The sequence below is a fragment of the Sapajus apella genome, unplaced genomic scaffold (assembly GCF_009761245.1).
Source record: "Sapajus apella isolate SASKATOON/1434 unplaced genomic scaffold, GSC_monkey_1.0 scaffold13, whole genome shotgun sequence".
NCBI classification, from domain to species: Eukaryota; Metazoa; Chordata; class Mammalia; order Primates; family Cebidae; genus Sapajus; species Sapajus apella.
Window position 1 is genome coordinate 13,653,594 of NW_022436953.1, and position 20,941 is coordinate 13,674,534.

At 37.9% G+C, this 20,941-nt stretch overlaps 2 protein-coding genes across 7 annotated transcripts in view; one reads left to right on the plus strand and one right to left on the minus strand.

Annotated features, from left to right (window-relative positions):
• MXI1 (MAX interactor 1, dimerization protein) overlaps positions 1-2,817 on the plus strand; it is a 75,835-nt gene extending 73,018 nt beyond the window's left edge. For all 4 annotated transcript variants that reach the window (XM_032281581.1, XM_032281584.1, XM_032281585.1 and 1 more), the window contains exon 6: positions 331-2,817. In XM_032281581.1, the coding sequence (XP_032137472.1) occupies positions 331-494 (164 nt within the window). In that variant the 3' untranslated portion in view covers positions 495-2,817. The remainder of the gene's footprint in view (positions 1-330) is intronic.
• A 5,851-nt stretch (positions 2,818-8,668) lies between these two features.
• SMNDC1 (survival motor neuron domain containing 1) lies at positions 8,669-20,634 on the minus strand. Of its 3 annotated transcripts, XM_032281588.1 has the most exons (7): positions 20,424-20,614; positions 18,851-18,970; positions 15,949-16,138; positions 14,138-14,280; positions 13,103-13,264; positions 10,861-11,014; positions 8,669-9,918 (listed from the first exon to the last, which is right to left on the minus strand). In XM_032281588.1, exons 3-7 carry the CDS (start codon positions 15,949-15,951, stop codon positions 9,781-9,783), a joined length of 600 nt encoding a protein of 199 aa, XP_032137479.1. In that variant the 5' UTR covers positions 15,952-16,138; positions 18,851-18,970; positions 20,424-20,614; the 3' UTR covers positions 8,669-9,780. The 3 variants fall into 3 exon arrangements, with proteins under 3 accessions (XP_032137479.1, XP_032137477.1, XP_032137478.1); XM_032281586.1 differs by lacking the exon at positions 15,949-16,138 and having other exon boundaries at positions 20,424-20,634; XM_032281587.1 differs by lacking the exons at positions 15,949-16,138; positions 20,424-20,614 and adding an exon at positions 20,105-20,123.
• Positions 20,635-20,941: the final 307 nt, after the last annotated feature.

Here is a 20,941-nt window from a genome sequence, read left to right on the forward strand (position 1 = left end):
GATGTTCTTAAACCACTTGGGGGTTGGGACCTTTTAATATTAAGCACTAATTCCCAAATATGCCAAGTGCTTTTAGTGGGAGGTCCAGACTTACTGGCGTCAAAGGATTTAGTAAATTTGCTGGCTAAATTAAGACCACCACTGTAACCAGACATTCTCCTTGTCAAAAAATATTCCTGTCTCCACCTTCAGTTCTTCTGTTCTCCAGGGATCACTGATAATAAGCCTGTTGTATAACATTTCTTTTTTTACCTCTTTTCCTCATGCCATTAGTTTTCAAAGGTACACTGTATCAATTATTAATGGTTTTTTTTTTTTTTCCTTTGGCAGAGGAGATTGAAGTGGATGTTGAAAGCACAGAGTTCTCCCATGGAGAAGTGGACAATATAAGTACCACCAGCATCAGTGACATTGATGACCACAGCAGCCTGCAGAGTATTGGGAGTGACGAGGGTTACTCCAGTGCCAGTGTCAAACTTTCATTCACTTCATAGAACCCAGCATGACATAACAGTGCAGGGCAAAATATTCACTGGGCCAATTCAATACAAACAGTCTCTTAAATTGGGTTCATGATGCAGTCTCCTCTTTAAAACAAAACAAAACTAAACTATACTTGAAAAAAAGGGCCAAAGGACCTGTATTTAAGCAAATACTTAGCAAAAAGTGGGGCAGAGCCTCCCAAGGAGAACAAATATTCAGAATATTCATATTGGAAAATTACAATTTCTAATGGCAGCAGAAAACTTGTGTGAAATTTTTATTTGATTGAGTTGACTGAAAAGAGGACATTGGAGATGCCATCCTCTTTCTCTTTTCTAGTTTGCTCATACTACATTGAGTAGACACACTTAAGGATGGGATTAGGAACCGTTCCTGAGCTTTATGGTCCCAAAAGCAAAATAAAAACTAATTGAATGAAAAGACAAGAAAATCAGGCATTAATCTTGGATAGCTAAAGAGCTATTAAAACAGCCTGGGACAATTATCACAAAGCCTGTGGATGATCAATTATTTTTTTAAAAAAAAGCTCATTTCGTGCTCTGCAAAAGGAGAGACTCCCATGAAGCCTTTTGAAAGGGATCATCATGCAGCTCAGCTTTCTGTTGGATTCCATGCTAAGCAAGCTACCCTTATCCTGCATTGTTAGCACTAGAGCACCCGCCAGCTCTCCATCCCACTGCCCTTAGGCCACATGGGAGCAGTCCATGCATGACAGCCTCTATCATACAAGGCCTATGAGTATGGATTGGGGGGCCAGAAGGAAAAAGCTCCACGTGCCTCTGTGTCTGTGTGGGTCAGAAGAGTTGTGCACGCAGATTAGCAGGCAAAGGTCTGAGCCACAGCATTTTTATTTCAGATTTTGATAACTGTTTATATGTGTTGAAAACCAAAATGACATCTTTTTAAAGCTTATCCATAAAAAAAACATAGATGTCTTTTATAGTGGAAAAACACATGGGGAAAAATCATCTATTTTGATGCAGCATTTGATAATGATAAAACACCACACAATTCACTCTTTATAGTGCACAAAATGAATGAGGTCTGGGCTAGGTAGAAAAAAGGTCAATGCTGTTTTTGTTTTCTTTTAGAATCATTACCTTTTTACCACCTTTTAACCATCTGATATCTATAGTAGACACACTATCATAGTTAACATAGTTAAGTTCAGCACTTGTCTCATTTTAATGTAAAGATTTGTTGCTTCCATTTTCCTACAGGCGTGTCTCTCTTCCTCACAGTCCCACTGTGCAGGTGCTATTGTTACTCTTACAAATATTTTCAGTAATGTTATTTTCTTCTAAGTGAAATTTCTAGCCTGCACTTTGATGTCATGTGTTCCCTTTGTCTTTCAAACTCCAAGGTTCCCCTGTGGTCCTCTCCCTTACCCTGGGAAGGCTTCTTGGAGACCTTACCCCTGGCTGTTTGGACTTTGTATACTTTAAATAATTTAACTACCCTTAATTACTTAAAAAAAAAAAAAAAAAAGCTTTATGATTTTCATAACTTATTGCTGATTTTAATGGATTGTTAATTTCGGTCCTGTAGTTTTATTTTATGTTTAGATAGGGCTGGGCAAAGAAAAAGAAAATAAAGACAACCATATTTAGCAGTGCAGTTGAGTTGTGTGTTAATGTTAGACTATCCCTTTGTGAGTGGGACAGCATTCACTGCTTCTATATATAGTGCACCATCTTGGTCATATGTTATGCCTTAGCATATACTTGTTCTTGTGCTCTTCCTGTGCCTCTGGAAGTTCTTCCTTGACTGTGCTGTTTGAGTGGAAGAAATTATTTGAAGTAGTTGTGAGTGAAAAACTGCATGTCTTTAGAAGCCCAGTATGAGAACTTGCTACGTTTCAGGTGCTAAGGACTTAATGAAAAACATGACAAAACAATTCATTTCTGTGGCCCGGACAAGTTATTTCTGGTTTCATTTATAATTATTACTGGATGAGATGTGATCTCTGTATTTGCCTACTCTTGACCAAGTGTGAGACAGTTTGAAGACTGTGCTACTATGGAAAGTAAATGAAGCCAGTGACTAAGGTCCTGCTTTGTTATTCTCATGGCCTTCATGTGCATTATTTGGGCCTTCATTCAGATAAACTTGAGGTGCTGCCATTTTGTTGTATATGTACAGGATTATGGGCTGGAAAGCAGTTGTTATAAATCTATAGTGCATATTTTAACTGCCCCCTAAATTACTCCTTCCCTGGGTTTGTCTTCCTTGGGGTGGTGGGGTAGATTGTATGAAGTATTACTTTTTTAAAAGATGATAAATCAACTTTGAAGACATAAAAGTTCATTGGAAATAAAAACTGTGAACGAAGAATACCCGAGTTCTTTTTGTACCATCCTTCTTTATGAAGGCAAAACCATGAATTGGGTGTCCACACCTTAAGAGGTAGCTATCTCTTAAATGTCTATGTTGATACCAAATCAGTATCAATGCCAAATCAAATGGCAGTTTGAATTATAATTGCTATTCTTGTTCTGCAATTTAAACAGGACCCTGTCTGACTGGTAACTCCGTACAACCTAATTGAATGTGGTTTAATGTGCCACGTTATTAATAATCTTAACTGCTTCAGGTAGGACACAAAGCCATTCTCATGATCTGTTCTCTAACTTTTGGGAGCATCCCTTTAGCTACAGTATTATTCAAATTGCAAACAAGTCTGTAAGTTCCCATTTAGTCTTCACTAACCTTATTTGGGGTACCCTATAAAACACTTAAGTGACATTTATATTAAAACGTACAGGTAGGCCAGGCGCAATGGTTCACACCTGTAATCTCATCACTTTGGAAGGCAGAGGTGGGCAGATCACTTGAGGTCAGGAGTTTGAAACCACTGTGGCCAACATGATGAAATTCCTTTATCCACTTAAAAAAATACGAAAAATTAGCCAGGCATGGTGGCATGCGCCTATACATAGAAAAGACCAAATAATCACTAAAGACCATAGTAAGACCAAATAATGACTAAAACTGATACTACATTAATCTTATAAAGCCTTCATTTAAGAAATTCTATAGGAGACCGGGTGTGGTGGCTCGTGCCTATAATCTCAGCACTTTGGGAGGCCAAGGTCGATCACTTAAGGCCAGCAGTTTGAGACCGGTGTGGCCAACATGGTAAAACCCCCTCTACTAAAAAATACAAAAATTAGCTGGGCGTGTTGGCACATGCTGTAGTCCCAGCTACTCAGGAGGTTGAGGCAGGAGAAACACTGGAACCCGGGAGGTGGAGGTTGCAGTGAACCGAGATCCACCCACTGCACTCCAGCCTGGGCCACAGAGTGAGACTCCGTCTCAAAAAGGTACAGTACTGTAATGCATTATGACTAAAGGATTCTGACATCATTGCAACTCAAGTTTCTGGTTAGAATAGGGATGAGAACTCCTAGAGAAATGCCTTTTTAATCTCCAGGACAATGACTGCATGAAAGGATTTTAAAAGGCAGGACTGTTGAGGCAAAGTTCCTGACCAAAATCAGATTCCCAACAGTTAACCCAAAACAGTAAAATGTGGGAAAATCAAGTGTTTTAATTACACTTTAATCTCAGTTCCAACATTTGCTGACTCTGGTTACTTAATTTCTTCATGGAAACTTTTTCCTCCAGAAAAGCTAAGTACTACCTCTATCTTGAAAGGTTGTAAGGATTTAAGCTGATACATACAAATTACCACCCCACCTGCCAACTGCCATCTAGGAAGATGGTGCGTGTTTCTCTAGTTTCTCTGATGAATGCAACCTAATGCATCTTTAATCCTGAATGTCAGTTATTTTGACTCTAGATCTTACAGAAAAAGTACTATTTCTAAATATTGGTTCACTCAAACAAAATTCCATGGTAGGTAATACTTTAATAAGAAGTCATTTTTTTATTTCCTATAGAATTTCTGTCACCCAGGCTGTAGTGCAGTGACCTTGGCTCACTGCAACCTCTGTCTCCTGGGTTCAAGGGATTCTCCTGCCTCAGCCTTCTGAGTAGCTGGGATTACCTGCCACCGCGCCCAGCTAATTTTTGTATTTTTTAGTAGAGATGGGTTTTTACCATGTTGGTCAGGCTGGTCTCGAACTCCTGACCTCATGTGATCCACCCACCTCAGCCTCCCAAAGTGCTGAAATGGCAAGCATGAGCCACCGCACCCAGCCTCCTATAGAATTTCTTAAATGAAGACTTTATAAGATTCCTGTAGCATCAGATTTAGTGATTTGGTCTTTCTAAAAAAAAGGACTAACCTCAAGTTGAACATATTATACACTAATAATAATGTGCCCTAGGTTAATATTTAGTGTTGACCTTGCCAAGAAAAGAGAATCAGCAGCTATCTACTTTCCTATATATCAGATACAATAGGAAACTGGTTTTTTTTTTTTTTTTTGGTGTGGAATATGTTAGATTGTTTTAAATAGCACAGTTCAAAAACGTACTGGCTGACCGCTTCCTGTTCTACCTTTCTATACAGTCATAAATTAGAGAAAACAGCTTTAAATGAAGTTATTTTAAGGTACTGCCAACTAACTTACTGTAGTTTTGGAATTTCTTCCATATCCTCAAGCTCACAGCTCTTTGCCATGGGGAATGCTTTAAAAATCTTTATTAGTAGGGTAATAATTGAGATATTTATTTTAGATGCTCACACCAGAGCACAGAATAGCATTGTAAAAATATAACAAAACCTATAAAAGTACCTCTAAAATTATACAAAGAATATAAATTTAAGATCAGTGGTTTCTAAATTAGTAGCTTCATCACACTTAGAAAGCCACCTCAATTAAACCTGAGGGTGATTTTGGAGGGAAGGCGGCCAGGCAAAAGAATTAAAGGGATACTTACTCCTTCCTGCTACTCCTGAGCAATGAACAATTGATCAGTTACCATCTATTAAAATGATTACTAGCCTAGTTTCAGATCTCAGGCTTCAACTCTAGTTTCCCAGGATATAGTCAAGTGTTTCCGCCAAGCCTGAATTCTTTGTTTCTCTGGTCAGAAATTCACTGCATCTTGCTAAAGTAAGTACAGGGCTTGAAAGGGGAAAAAACAAAAGCACATCAGTTTCACCAAGGAAAGGGAAATCTTGAGCCAGCAAAACAACAACCATAACTTTCAGCCCCAAGTTGAGAAAGTTGTTCTTCAAACAAAACGCCACTTTTCTCCTAATGAGTATAACTATGGCTCTTTCGGCTGTATTCTTAAAAAAGACTTAAGTGGAGAAACAAATTACAGTTTAAATAATTCCAGTGACTATACTGGTTTTGTTTTAAATGAACTGGTATGTGGTGGAAGTAAATTTCCAGTTTTTATTGCCTGAGAACTGAAAGATTAAATATCCCAAACTTGGTATTTTTAGCTACTTTAGCTACCACAAACCCCATGTTGTTATTAATTCTGCTTTACCCCAATCAAGGCCACAAAAGAACAACCTTTATATAGGTAAGCTGAAAGGCAGAAAAGGCAATCGAAACACCTCACAGAAATCTAACGCCATTTTGTTTTACTTACTTTTGGCTAGGCCAAAACAAATCATTAGAATGCTCCATCTATAAAACTGATTTCTGAACCTCTTAAGATGTTTCTTAAGAACATAACCATACACATATATAGGCCTTTTAAATGACAGGTTAAAGGGCGCCAATTATTAGGGTTTTTCTGTTTGTTTAAATTACAGTATTACCTGTTATTTTGCCTGCTATGCTCTTCCTCTCCACTGCAGTAAAAATTCAGTTTAACTTGCAACTCAAAAATCCTAGATACAAAGAATGTACATTTACTGTTGAACTTGTAAATTGTCATTTATACTAATTGATTGCTTCATAGTATTACTTAATTCAGCAGATATTTATTGACTCAAGATTTTAACAAATATAAAATCTTGTTGGTTTTAATAGATTTTCTTCCTATTTCAGATACTACCCAAGTTAAGGCAAAAAGCTAAATCAAAGCTTTAAATATCTTTTTTTGGCTGAATTTACAACCGGTAGTTTTTACCTTATAAAAATTATAATTATAAAAATACAATCTATAGACACACATGAGTCACAAAACTAGTCTTCCATTATGTTAACCTGATGGTCTCCCTTGCTATTTTTAAGGCAGACATTCAGCATTAGAATTGCACACCGGAAACAGATACACACACACCACTCATTGTGACAACAAACTTTTTTTTTAAAAATGTGCTGCTACATTACTGATGCATCTTGTTTTGGTTTGATGCCTAGCCTTCATAATTAGGCTAAAAGGTAATTTTCTTCATTTCAAAAGTCAAACTTTTATAGTTAACAAAACAGTTCTTAACGGAGATGCACATCAGGATCACCTACAGCGTTTGTCAGACAGACATACCTTGGCCTGGATAAGTCTAAGGTTGGTCCCAAGCCCACAAATTCCTCTTAAATTTTAAACAAGCATTAGGGGTGACTTCTACTATAACCTTCACCCCCTTTCCATTAAGAAACATGCCCTAGGTATAAAAATTAATTCAAACCTTTAGGAATACTAAATATATCTTATCGCCTTGGTAATTTGGTAACATTTCAATAATATAGTTATAATTGGATGCCTCAAATCATAAGCAATGGGTATTGTTATCCATTGTTAATGTGGACTGCTCTGCAAGTTAAGGAGAAAATATTAGATAATTCACCATTGCCACTCTGCAGACTAATAGCAGACACTTCTATAGTGCTTATGCCAGATACTCTTAAGCTCTTTACACACATGAACTCAATCCTTAAAACTGAAACAGATTTTTCCATTCTACAGCTGAGAAAAATGAGTCAGAGGAATACACAGTTAATAAATGGGAGGCCAGGATTCAAACACTAGTCTGATTCTAGAGTCCTTGCTGTTTTCCAATATGCTCTGTGGCCTCTCTACATGGTAATTAAAACAACACTTGTTACCTGTGATTACTACTAAAACTAAACATTTGGTTATGAATTTTGGGGATGTTAGGACTGTGCTTTCCTTGAAATGGTAACAACAGTCAAATGTCAAGCTTAAGTTACCTAAAACCATTTCTACTTAGGGGCCCGTAATTCAATACTTAACATTTCAGTCTGTCACAATCTCCTTTTTTAATGGGGAAAACTTTAAGTCTCCTTTCTTAATGGGGAAAACTCTACATTAAATTTTCTAACAAAGCTTCGTAAGGCCAAGGTTTATATTTTGTTTTAGAATAGAGAGCTGTACCATACTTCTCATTGAGCACCTTCTCAAATTCAGTATCACACCGTGACAGGTAGTGTCTCCCCAGGAGTCCTACCTCTTAGTTTAATTCAGACACAAAAATCATCCTGACACTAGGATTTTCCAAAGGGTTACATCTAAATCTTGGACACAAGGATTGATTTCATCCTATATGTCTACTTTCAAAATTTTTTTTTTTTTTTTTAATAAGGCCACTTTTATTCCTTTTCTCTCTCCTACTGCAAAGTCCTCTGGGAAAACTAAGGTCCCCCCTAGGGTCAAAAGAGGGACAACACTGTTTACAAACATCAGGTGAATTACTATTCATTCAAACACCACCAAGGTAATCTCAACAAAAACCGTTTTCTGGGGTCACACAATGGCATCATATTCTTTCCACTGCTTTTTAATTCGAAGGATTATCTTGCAGTCCATCAGGGCTACTCTTGATTATTGAGAAGCTCTTAAGATGTTGCAATAATAACAAAGTATCAGTATATTTGGTTTAGAAGTTTTCAGGCTTCAAGGAGCCCTTCTGTTACTGCAATTTGTGCCTTTCTGTCCTTTGTGTCATACCCTGTGGCCACAAATTATATGGAACAGTGACCCTCCTGGGTTGAGAGGGGGTGAGGGTGGAAGGGGGAGATGAAGAATTCTACCTACCACTGTCCTAAGTTTCAATTTATAAAAAAAAATAAAATTCATGAAATAAAAACTTATTTTCCCCTTCCACCAAAAACCTACAAACACCCCTTAAAATAAAGACATCCTATAAACACATACCTGATTTGTCCTTTAGGATCCAATTTCTTCTGTCTAATGGAAGGAATACTTAAGGATTTACTGAAACCTTTATCACACAATCAGTATTCTCTTCCATGGCAATGCTGTGTGCAAGTATTTGGAGGTACTCTCTGTAAGTCTGGCAGCTAAAGACTTAACCCTTTTTTTTAACACACCCTAGAGATTTTAAAAACACTTTATTTAATAAAAGTTAAACATACAAAACTGAAATTAATACACATCCTAAAAATCACCTTCTTCCATTAATAGGAAGACCCTTTTCTATGCATATATTTGGCTTAAACTCAACTCAGGATAACTGTGATGTTCACTTACACCAACAAATGCAGACAACTTGATCTAATTAACAAAATTACAAACTCAGCTAAATGAACATAATATACAGGGAAATTATGGTCAGATTAATGCACAAGAAATATGAGAAATATTTAATGATGAAACATTCAGTACTCTTGCTCATTAATTTAGCCTTGTGTTTTTACAAAAATAGTATCTACACTGTATACAGGGCTATACATCAGCTTTTTGTTCTCCCATATAAACATTACACATCCAAAACATGGTACCACTGCCGAAAATGGGAAAAAAAAAAAAAAAAAGGAAAAAAGCAAACATACAAAAACCAAAAACACCTTAGAAAAGGGAGCTCATCCTAAACATGGTTTCTTACATAAAACTAAGAGTACATAAAAATAAAAGAGCTAGATCAATTTTAGAGATGGCCCAATAGGCCTAGGAAACAACTGAGGAAAAACCTCAAAACAAACTTTGCCATTTACAAATTAACCTATATTTAGGCTTAACTGAACGACAGCTAAGTTTTAAAATTAAAAATAAGAAAAATGAAAGGATCTCTTTAGCAGGTTCGTGTTTTTTGCCTTGGTGTTCCAATGAATTGCTAGAGTATGTGTCAAGTTCAAAGCATCTGAAAACTCCAAGTTACAACTTACAAAAAGTACATACCATAGGTTAAGTGGGGGCCTGATATTAGGACGATCAACAGTTCATCTAAGTGCTGTACGAAGCAGCATCTACAAAAGTTGCTTTATTCAACAAACTTTGAGGGAACTGTGGTAGTAGTAAGAAGAAAAGTTAAATGAATACCGGTTATCAATTGCAATTTCTTCACGTTTCATTCTACTGAAGTCAACCAATGACGACAATGGTATCTTGCTTACTCATCTAACAAATAATTTACCTTTAGAAAAATATAAGGATAAAAAGGTAAATGTAAAGCCCTGAAGAGATGAAATCCAACAGTTTTTCTGATTATTGAGGCATCAAATGCCTGACATTGTATTTAGAGGTATCTTGATATTGTGTCATAGGTTTATCAGCAATTCCACAAGTTCCTACTCCAACTTTGCCAGTCACACTCTCAGGTGAAGCAAAAATACTCCTCTTTACCTAGGAGAAAGAAAACAGAAATCATTCCTCATGAGTGTTGGAAAAAATAAAAAAATTCAAATTTTAAGTAATGTTAAAATATATTCTGATTTCAATGTTTAAAAGAAGAAAAGCGTATTGCCTTTGTTTAGTGTTAAAACAGGGATATGGAAGTGGTCCCATGCCAGAAGCCATTTACTCTAAGTTGTTCAAAATATCACTAGACACTTATTAATACTCCTAACACTTGCCTTCCGATATCTCACAATTTTAGTTTTGCAAACTCCAATCCTAATTTCAGCTGTGAGCTATCCATTTTAGCATGATTAAAACTCTGGCTGTACTGCAGTTTACTGTGGGGCCTGTTACAATATCTAAATTGTGAAGTCCCTTGGCCTTTGTCACAAAGTTAACTTCTTTGTGAAAAGGAAGCACTTCTTTCCAGAAGCCATGTCCATTAGTCAAAGGGCTACCTTGATGGCAGTGAAGAGTAACATATGCGTGCAAGTCTTTTCCTTATTCTGAACTTCCTATATGAATGCTACGGTTATTTTCTACCCAACACACACTTAGAAAGGTAAGGGTATCAAGGGCAACTGAATGCTTTTTTAAATAAAATCTACCAGCGATGCCCAGCATCAAGGCATGTTAACCAAAGCAGGTAGAGTTAAGCACACTGCCTCTAAGTAGCAAGTATTTTTTCAAATTTTAGTTCATAAACGGAAAAGAACATAGACCTTTTGCAATTCCTGATGTAAATTCTCCCATTCCTAGTATTTTTATTGCAGAGACAATGCCTAACATTTTTCAATAAGCTAAATTGACCATCAACAAGGAGTCTCAACATAAAATGAGTTAATCATACTATTTAAAAAAATCTACATACTTCTCTCTTCATTTTAGTTATTTTAATGACAGCTATATTTCTCAAATTTACGAAGTGTCATAAAAAGATTTACCAACCTGGCCTTTTTTGTTTTTAGAATAGGCTCTGTTGTTGAATTGTTGCCATTTCACTTTCTGGTCCTCTCTTTCCTGTTCAAGTTCTTTTATTCTCTGAGCTTTTTTCAAAGCTTTCTTCTTTTTATATTCACGCTGCTGAGCAATCATTTCTTTTCTTCATGAAAAAAAGTTAAATGTCAATTGTTAAGATTTATTATAAAAGAATGACTTCCTTGAAGACACTGGCAGTGCAAAAAAAAAAAACTAACATATATAAAATGGTCTATGAATAAAAGGCACTAACTCATTAAAATCAGTACCAATCACCCAGAATTACTAAGAATTTTTTTTTAATAGCATCCTTGGAAGCTTTCAAACATAACTGCAATCTGTTTACCCAGATAAAGTAAATATTTCAACTATGACTTCTTTTTTTGAGACAACCTCATTCCGTCACCCAGGCTGGAGCTGGAGTGCAGCGGCGCAATCTCGGCTCACTGCAACCTCTAACTCCTGAGTTCTGGCGATTCTTGTGCTTCAGCCTCCCAAGCAGCTGGGACTACAAGGTGTGCACCACCATGCCTGTATTTATGTTTTTAGTAGAAATGAGGTTTTGCCATGTTGGCCAGGATGGTCTTGAGCTCCTGGCCTCAAGTGATCCTCCTGCCTTGGCCTCCCAAAGTGCTGGGATAATAGGCATTTACTGTGTCCGGCCTCAATTACGACTTTTTATTCTACTTTTATATAGCTGCTGGACAGTTGTTTTAGAAATAAGTGGAGTTTCAGTATTAGTGGGTATCTAAGCCTTCATCTACTTCCAAATAGACAGATTTAACAGGTGCAGCATTTAGAAAAAAATGTATGAAGAGACTTAATGCTGATAAAAGTACTTCACCTACACTGGAAGAATGCAGCAGCACAAAGGGAAATGCTAGCTAACAATTCTCACCAAAACAAAACACCTGGGGGTTTCAAAAAACATTCTAAATAGGATCAGAGCCTAAAACTCCCAATAATTTCAAGAGGGGCAATATCTAGACTCCCTGGTATCCTATCACCACTATGTAGCTATGGCTTTTTACACAGACATCAAAGCCATAAAAAATTACACACAGTTCCAGAATTTAATTTTATGGGGATGCTTACGTTATTTAATATATAATTTTTGCATATTCAAATATAAATATGTAACAACTTAAGTTCTGAAAACTCTTGACAAATCAAAAGACTAAGTTATGGCAAATATGCAGAAGTTCACCAAAATATTGTTAATTCTGCCTCTTAAATGCTATTCAGAACTGCACAGTTCCCCATTCCCACTGCTACTCCCCGGGTTCAGGCCATCATCTTATACCTGGATCACAGCAGTAGATGCCTCTCTGGACTGACAGTGATCACTGTAAAGCTCAAATCTAATCCCATCATATCCCCTCTATTTAAAATGTTATCAGTGACTTACAAGCCCTTTACATTCCGGACTTTACCTCTCTCTTAGATGACCCACTTTCCAAGTCCCAAATTTTTACCACAGGGATTTGTTACTTTTATGTGCTCACCTCCCTTTAAAAAAATTTACTAAGCTCTACCTACTGTAAAGAACTGTGTTATAAGCTTTACTAACACTTATTTCAATCCTCACAACCCAATAAACTACTGCCCCTATTTTACAGACAAGGAAACAGTTAAACAGCTTATCCAAGGTCATAATGCTCATTAATAACAAAAAGAATTTGACCTCAGATCAATGTCATGCCATGTTGCAGTTTTGTACTTGGCCATCTCTTATTCTTTTCAAATCTCAGTTTACATGTCATTTTCACAAAGAAATCTGCCTTAATAATAAAAGTGTAGGCCGAGTACCTCTTGCTCCCTTACAGTACCTGTTATACCCACTTTGTAAGGTTTACACTCTGTTATTAAAGCACTTCATTAATGATGAGTTTACTTCTCTATATACTCAGTTGGGACAAGGCCCAAATTGGTCTCCTCTGGTATAGCACTAGCACCTGGCTTATAAAATATACTGGGAAGATGTTCGCTGTACATAGTATCTTTTTAATATTTACTGAATGCCTAATTGGGAATCAAAATATCTTCACTTTACTTAGACACACATATACAATGTCTACCTTTTGTGGCTCATCTCTAAAACAACAGTAAAACAGTATTGTAACTTTCTTATGCATAGATTCTCTCTGCAGACTACCTCAAATATCCAAATGGGGAAGATTACACCTAAAATAGTGAAGTCAAAGTCACTTACTTTGACATGGGTTTGTTGCCACTGTCCTCCTTTGCCTTCCTTCCTTCTTCTACAGGCTTGAGGTTCAACAGTGGAGTCACTTCAGCATTGCCATAACCAGCAAAGGTGATTGCAGCGGTGCCATTTTCTTCATCTATCTCCTCAATCTCCGCTTCATAACACCTGTAAAGATATCATGGCTGTAAGCAGGTGAGTAAAGGTTTAGTACTCAGCCTACAAGACTTATACTGCAGTGATACAATTATTACATGTGTCTATAATAAAACTTCTATAGTCAAATGGTTGTTTTAGCAAAGAGAACACAAGAGTGGTTGAAGTTAGTCATCTGCCATCAAAAAAAGGATGTCCTCATCAAAATATTGCTGGGAAAGTCTCTTACACGTATCTACCCAACGTGCTTTAATCTTTTTGGGAAAAGATGTTTCTTTCAGGCTGGAGTGCAGTGGTGCAATCTTGACTCACTTCAACCTTCGCCTCCGGGGTTCAAGAAATTCTCATGCCTCAGCCTTCCAAGAAGCTGGAATTACAGGTGCACACCACCACACCTGGCTGATTTTTGTGTTTTTAGTAGAGCTGAGGTTTCACCATGTTGGTCAGGCTGCTCTCGAACTCCTGACCTCATGCGATCCACCTGCCTCAGCCTCCCAAAGTGCTGGGATTACAGGCATGAGCCATCACACCCAGCAAAAAGATACTTCTTATAGGAATGATTTCAGTGTCTGCTCTTCACAGAAGTCTCAAAAAAACCAACCATTCACTCAATTTTCAATTTGAGGAGAAAAGCATTTAGAAAACACCCATTCATTGTCCTGTGTTTCTTTTCTCTAGAATCCAAGCCATTCTTCTCCAAACTTAATCGAAAGCTAAAACTAAACTGTATTAATGGCAACCACCCAAGAATCAAATTGGCTCTATAAATCATACTGCCTAATAGAAGTAAAGTTTAAAATAGGGTAGTTAAAACTGAATAAAAACTTCTTACCATTGTATTTTATTATTTCATGTTATAGTTAGAGTTTTTTTTTCTACACTTACTGTCCATCTTCACTCCAGATTGCCATACACTTGTCTCCTACTTTCCATGAATGAGTAGGCTGAGTAGAAGCAAAACTGTCTGAACTTGCAAGCGTCTCAGAAGGTTGAGTTGACAGAAGGTCTTTGGTTAGTTCTATAACTTCCTAAAAAAGAAAAAACACACATTATTTTTATAATTCTCATTGTCAACTTTGTTTTTGATGACAGCTTTCATAGTGTACATTAATGAAGTACTCTACATGTATTTCATTTGCAGTTCATAACACTATTAAGGAAGTACTGATTATCCCCATGTAGAAACAGATACAGTATTTTCTACAAATGGTAGAGCTGTGATTTAAGCCCACATAGTTGTCTTTCAACTTAACCACAAACACTAATGAAACTTGTAAGACTTGAGCTTATACCATTTTTAAGTGCCTATTTTAGCTGAATAATCTCTCTAAAGATGATAAAGTATGAGGGACTGAATTAGATACTCTTATTGTAACATATATTTTATGCAACTGTACTGTTTTATAGGGCATTACTCAGCAGCATTAACTGCCTAGCAATCACTTTAAGCAGCCTTATTAGTAACAAAAATGTTCCCCCTTATACATATCTCTACTAAAATACTGCAGGCATATGTAAAAGAAACCGGTAGTCTTCCTATTTAATTATTATAAAACTCACCCCATCCGGGTAAGCAAATTACCAGGTTAGATTTTAAATGTTCCATACCTTAATGTTAAGCACATTAGCACAGCTTCATTTAAAAGGCGGGGGGTGATACATATAGGCAGGTAATGCTTTTCTGTGTGACAAATATTTTTTTCTAATTCAGGCTTACATTTATTGACTTCATTAAAAAATGTTTGGTGTAGGGATGGTTAATAAAACTGAAAATGGTACAAGCTGACAGATTCTGCTACCTATCTGCTATATTTTAAATGAAGATCCATACTATGCATCTTAATCTAAGAACTTGCGTAACTGTTTACCCATTGTTGCATTTAAAACATCATACTGTGTGTCTGGGGAGAAAAATTAACAGTTAAACTGTGTACTGAGTTTCTTCTAGCTCCTACTGAGGTTTTATAATAGTAATTCTGATTCAGTAGCCAAGAAAGTTAAATATTACCTCTCTCCTAAAGATTCTAAATCTTCCTGGCTATTTCTGAAAAACTAACATTTGAGTCTTAAATCTCTTGAAGAAAGGTTAGTTTTATAAATAAATAAATAAAACACTTAAGTTTGAGTTAAAAATTCAGTAGAAATAATATCTAGTAAGTTGTATTAGTTGCCAACCTGCCATTAATTAGACAGTCCTTTGCAGATAAAGCAAAGAACTTTCCAAATAACTAGATCAAGTAGCACACAAAAGAAGAGTAAATTATCTGGTCTTGTTTTTAGTTAACCACTTTTAGGGCTAGGAATGTAATCTAGTAAGCCTGACTTAAGAGCCCACACTATCTCTATCATTAAATACTTCCACATCCACCTAGGGATCATGTAACCTAAGCACAGATATGAATTCTGCATTTGTAGGTTTCAGATTTAGAACTCCATTTTTTTTTAGGACAGAACATTTTCCAAATATATTTTGTTAAAGGAACATATGTCATCAAACCATTCAGAGGCTGAATGACCCTTTTTTAGAAAAAATCCAGACCATTTACTCCTAAGGTCCTTTAACTTTGCCATGGTTTTATATAACCCTCCCAACAAACTATGAAGAACCTTCTAAATTTCTTTTCTTCACATGTGCGTATGGATCAAAGTATTAGAAAAACTATTTTATGTATGAGGGGGTTCTTGAAGGTACATACCATTAATTACTTTTCCTCCCTCAAGTCTGAGTTCTGAAACTGCTCCTTCATCGACAGATGGGCAGCAGTTACAGTAATCGGCAATTCCAGGAAGCATCAGGTGTTGTGATCTACATATCAGCAGGTCAAAGGGGGTGCACTCAAGCACTCTGCTTACTGAAGGAAGGCGTTTCGGGGATGTAGAGAGCCACTGTAATATATGAGACAAGTGACTTGACCCCTGCCTCCTTTAGAACCAGCTTATTCAGCAAAACAGCCTAATAAATTGACTATTTGTGATTATCACATACTGCCCGGGGAGCTAGTCAGCTAGCTAGCCTGGATTTTATCACACCCACTTTTTTAAGTGAAAAAAGACAGGACTTTAATAGATTAATGTGCTGCCTGCTGAATAACTTTAGTCTCTATGAAAGACAGTAAATGAAAGAGATAAATATGGAAACCTTACTGGCAAAATGAAGTCACTGAAAAAATGCAGAAAAAGTATTTTGTTATAAATCAAAGGGCAAACAAATCAATAACCAGGATAAGGATATAATTCTATAGAAGAACTTAAGAAATTAGAAACCATATGATGGTCAAAAAATAATATGAGGAAGCCACAAAATCAGTCTGTACAGGCTTCTCACCAAATATAACAGGCAGAATTAAATACCCATAGCGCGAGATATATAGCCCAGAAGGCAGAGAAGGAAAAAAGAGGGGAGTGGGGCGGAACCCCATAGCAAAAAGCTGTTAAGTGTTGTCTCAATTACACTTGAGACAACACTTACTTGGTGGACGCATATAGCCAAATACTTTTCAGAATATTACCTCATCTTAAAAGATGCTTTCCATTTTTGAGTAGTTTTCAATCCAAAACAGACCTTATCTAGTAATCAAAATGAAATTTCTGATAAGACAAGAAGAAATTTAGATCAAGACTGATCAGGAAAAACATACTGTTACTACTCTCTGAGGCATTAGAACTTACACTTCTAGATCCCTGACATTCAATTTGGTAGTCACAGGTGGCTAATTAAGTTATATTAAAAACCAGCTCCTAAGTAACCCTAGCAGTATTTCAAATATTCAATGGCCATATGTGACTAGTGGCTATGGTACTGAACGGCAGATACAGAACATTTCCATCATGACAGAAAGTTCTACTGGACAGTGCTGTTCTTAACGGTTATAGAAAAGAGGATACTTTACAGATAAATGATTTCTCAGTCATTATTAACTGAACCCCCAGGCAAGCCTTTTAGGTGCTTACTACAATGCTTATCACAATGGTTTCCCCCTACAGTACTTTCTCACTATGATGACCATGTCATAGTAAGGCAGTTCTGCCCAGACTCTAATGACGAATTATTCTAGAAATATTAAAAAGACCTGATGATAATGCTATTTCTAACTCCATTCCCAACTTCCCCAACCTGATCAGTTCAACAAATACCTCCCGCCCACTGCCCAGGAAACAATACACAAAACACTAGCACCCAATGTTTTCTTTTCTTAAAAAAGAACTGCTTGTTAAGTCAAGGCATCTCTCTGGGGTAAACGGAAAGTCAGTGCTTTACAGAGTGTAAGAAAAGAAGAGGTCAGCGTGCCTCTGATGCCTTATTTCAATGTATACTCACAACACGTGAGCAAATCAAATGGACAGGTGGCAAACCACTGAGTTATTTTCTACTTAAGGGCCTGGGAGTGGGAGAAATTACTCTCAAAACATCTTTTTCTTATTGAGTGGCACCCTGAAGCCCATCGGCATGGCTTCTACCTATTGAAGAGGGGTCTTGTTCACACTGAAATTATGCCAGATAGTTTGTATTTTAAAATAACATACTACTGCAATTTTATTCTAAATCTAGAACTTGAAAATATTCAACTCATCTTAATTATGCCCAGATAAGCAGTTTCAGAATCCCAAATCTGGACCCTATTTCAGGTAAGTTTGTTTGCAGTTCTGATATCCCTAAAATAGCAATAATTTAAATGGGATAGCCCCAAAATAGCACTGGGATAAAAGGAGGGAAAGAATTTTTAGACAGGATACAGATTCGAGTTTAGTCCTCAATTGGTAAAGCAATCTCTAATCAAAACATCCTTGAAAGTTTTTATAAATCAGGTTCAGAATTTAAAGAAGTTCTTAAAAGTCATATATGTTTACAAATTATATATGGCATTTTTCTGAATCAGCCTGGTGTCCTGAGAAACAAAAGATATTTACTATTACGGCTCTGTTTGTCTTGAAATCCCAGTGCAGGTTTTAAAAAAGGTTTCCCATCTACTGAGCTCTCCCATGACAAAGATCTCCTTTTCACCATATAGTTCAATTTCCGTAAGTGTCAACAACTTCACAGTAAAACCTAGCCTTAAATCTGAACATCTAATGTAACAATTATACAAAGAACATGTCTCTCTTTAGTCATTTCTATGGTGTGTTTTCAATATGTAGCCCACTAGCTTTGGAAAAAAAAAAAAAAGGAGTCCTGCATTTTCCAAGAATCTTGTTGTATTAAAAAGAATCTTAAGGTTCTATTTTTCTCCTTCAATCTGATATTTTTTGAACTAAATTTCATTTGTCAGGTCTTAAAAAATAAAAGCATTTTTCATTGTGAAGTTATATGTGCCCCTCCTCTTGAAAATTTGACACTTAGAAATTTCTATCAACTTTTGTTTTTAAAAATTATATAAGCACACAAGATTTACATAACATTTCATTCACTATGAAGTTCAGAAACTGAGAAATGGGGAAGGAACCCCACTTCTACAAGCCACAGTACCTACACAATTTACATATATACAGGGAGTGGGATGTAACCCCTCAAAAGGTGCTTTGGGTCCCTATGGATTCAAGCAATAAATAACTTGAAAAACAAACCAAAAAAAAACCCTACAATTGTCTACCCATACTTACTTGTAAATCTTTCTTCAATTTTAACAAATCTTCATTTTCTCCATTTCCAGATAATGCAGCTTCAACTTGCTGGAGTTGAGCTTTGTAGCTTGCCAGCTGCTTTGCTAAATCCTCTGACATCTGGGGAAAATAAAAAGGGTTAGACCATGAAAACTGAACCAAAAATCAAGCCGTAAAAATCTAACTTCCTTGTCTGCCTGAATTAACAGTTTTTGCTTCCAATTCCTTCTAACAATGCAGCTTAATTTACCGCCATTACCTTTACTCTCAGTTTAGACTTCAGCTAAACCACAAACTTCAAGGCAACAGATTCTGAGGATTATAAAGTTGTGAGATACATTCCATACTTTAAAAAAGGCGCGGTGGCTCAAGCCTGTAATCCCAGCACTTTGGCAGGCCGAGGCGGGTGGATCACGAGGTCAAGAGATCGAGACCATCCTGGTCAACATGGTGAAACCCCATCTCTACTAAAAATACAAAAAATTAGCTGGGCATGGTGGTGCGTGCCTGTAATCCCAGCTACTCGGGAGGCTGAGGCAGGAGAATTGCCTGAACCCAGGAGACGGAGGTTGCGGTGAGCCGAGATCGTGCCATTGCACTCCAGCCTGGGTAACAAGAGTGAGACTCCGTCTCAAAAAAAAAAAAAAAAAAAAAAAAAAAAGCATACAGAGACAAATTTCTAATTTTCTTTTAACTCCTATCCAGAGGGTAGGCACTGAATTCGGCTCAAAAATCAATATTATTTTTTTAAAGAAGCACTACTCTGTTGGAAGAGTCGAAACTTTCAAAAACAATCCAAATACTTATTTTTAAGCACTAAAGTATGCTTCTAAAGCCAAACAAGTACGTTTTCAAATTAACTACACAAACAACTATCTCTACTTGAACTATTTAATTAAGAATGTATTTAAAAGTGCTTCTCCAGAACAAAACTCTTTGGCCCAGTTGCTTAAATATTTATCGGTGCATTAACTTTAGTAAAAAGAACACCACAGGACTCTCCCATTTAGGCATTCTAAGGAATGTGCCTTTCGCCAAACCCAGCTCACTCATTTTCCTGAAAATAAGACTATCAACCCTTTTCGATGGTTTATAAGCAAACGTACGACGTTTCCGACGACCCTTCACTTTCGTAAAATTTCCGTCCAACCTAAGGCTGGAGCCTGGAAAGGTCCCCCCGAGAGTTACAGCGAGCCAGGCTGCTCTCCCCGCCATGCAGCACCTCAAAGCCCGCCACAGCTCGATCATTCAGACCTGGAAATCCAAACGCCAGCTCCAAGGCCACCGCTGGAGCCCCGCTGCGCTACAACAGGCTCCAGACAGAACCTCGCGGCGCCCAGCCCCACCCGACCCGGTCCCCTACGGGCCGTATTCACCGCCGCCGCACGGAAGCCAGCGCCGGCCAGGCCGCCGAGGCTCAGCTCCAGCTGGGAGACGGCCGTGGCTCCGGGTTCCAGGGCCAGCGCCCGGGCGTCTCCGGTGAGGCGGGCTCCTCGGCCTTGGGCCTCCGCTTCACCACGGGAGGAACCGGGGGTCGGCCAGGCCTCACTCTTTCCCTCAGGGGGATTGTTACCTTGTGTGGGGGCTGGGGGCGGGGCGGCGGGAAGGGGTCGGGGCAAATGAGCTCAATGGTAGTGGCGGCGGCAGCAGCAGCAGTAGCAGGAAAATATCCGCGGCGACAAGGCGACTCGGTCTGAAAAGGAAAAATTCGGTCCGCGGCAAGGGGGAGGGGAGAAAAGCCGGGCACTGGAAGGAGGAAAGACAGAGGTGCTGAAGTCTCGCGAGAAATGCAAAAATCGCGCGAGGTCGCTCGACTCACGTGACTCCGCGCGCCCTCTAGCCTGTCCCTGGCTGGTAGTGACGCAAAGTACGCGGGGCCTAGGAAGGAAATGGCGTAGTTGGGCTGCGCCAGGCGCGGAATGTAGGTTATCTTCCTGGGGTTCCGGCTTGGAATTTATTGGAAATGGGACTACTCAAGCCTCACCCCAGACTTCCTGAGTGCAGAGCCTCTGTTTCAGCAAGCCCGCCAGTTGATGCTGATGCCAGCTGAAGTTTGAACTACTGCTTTCTGGGGGCGGTGGAGGGTGTTGG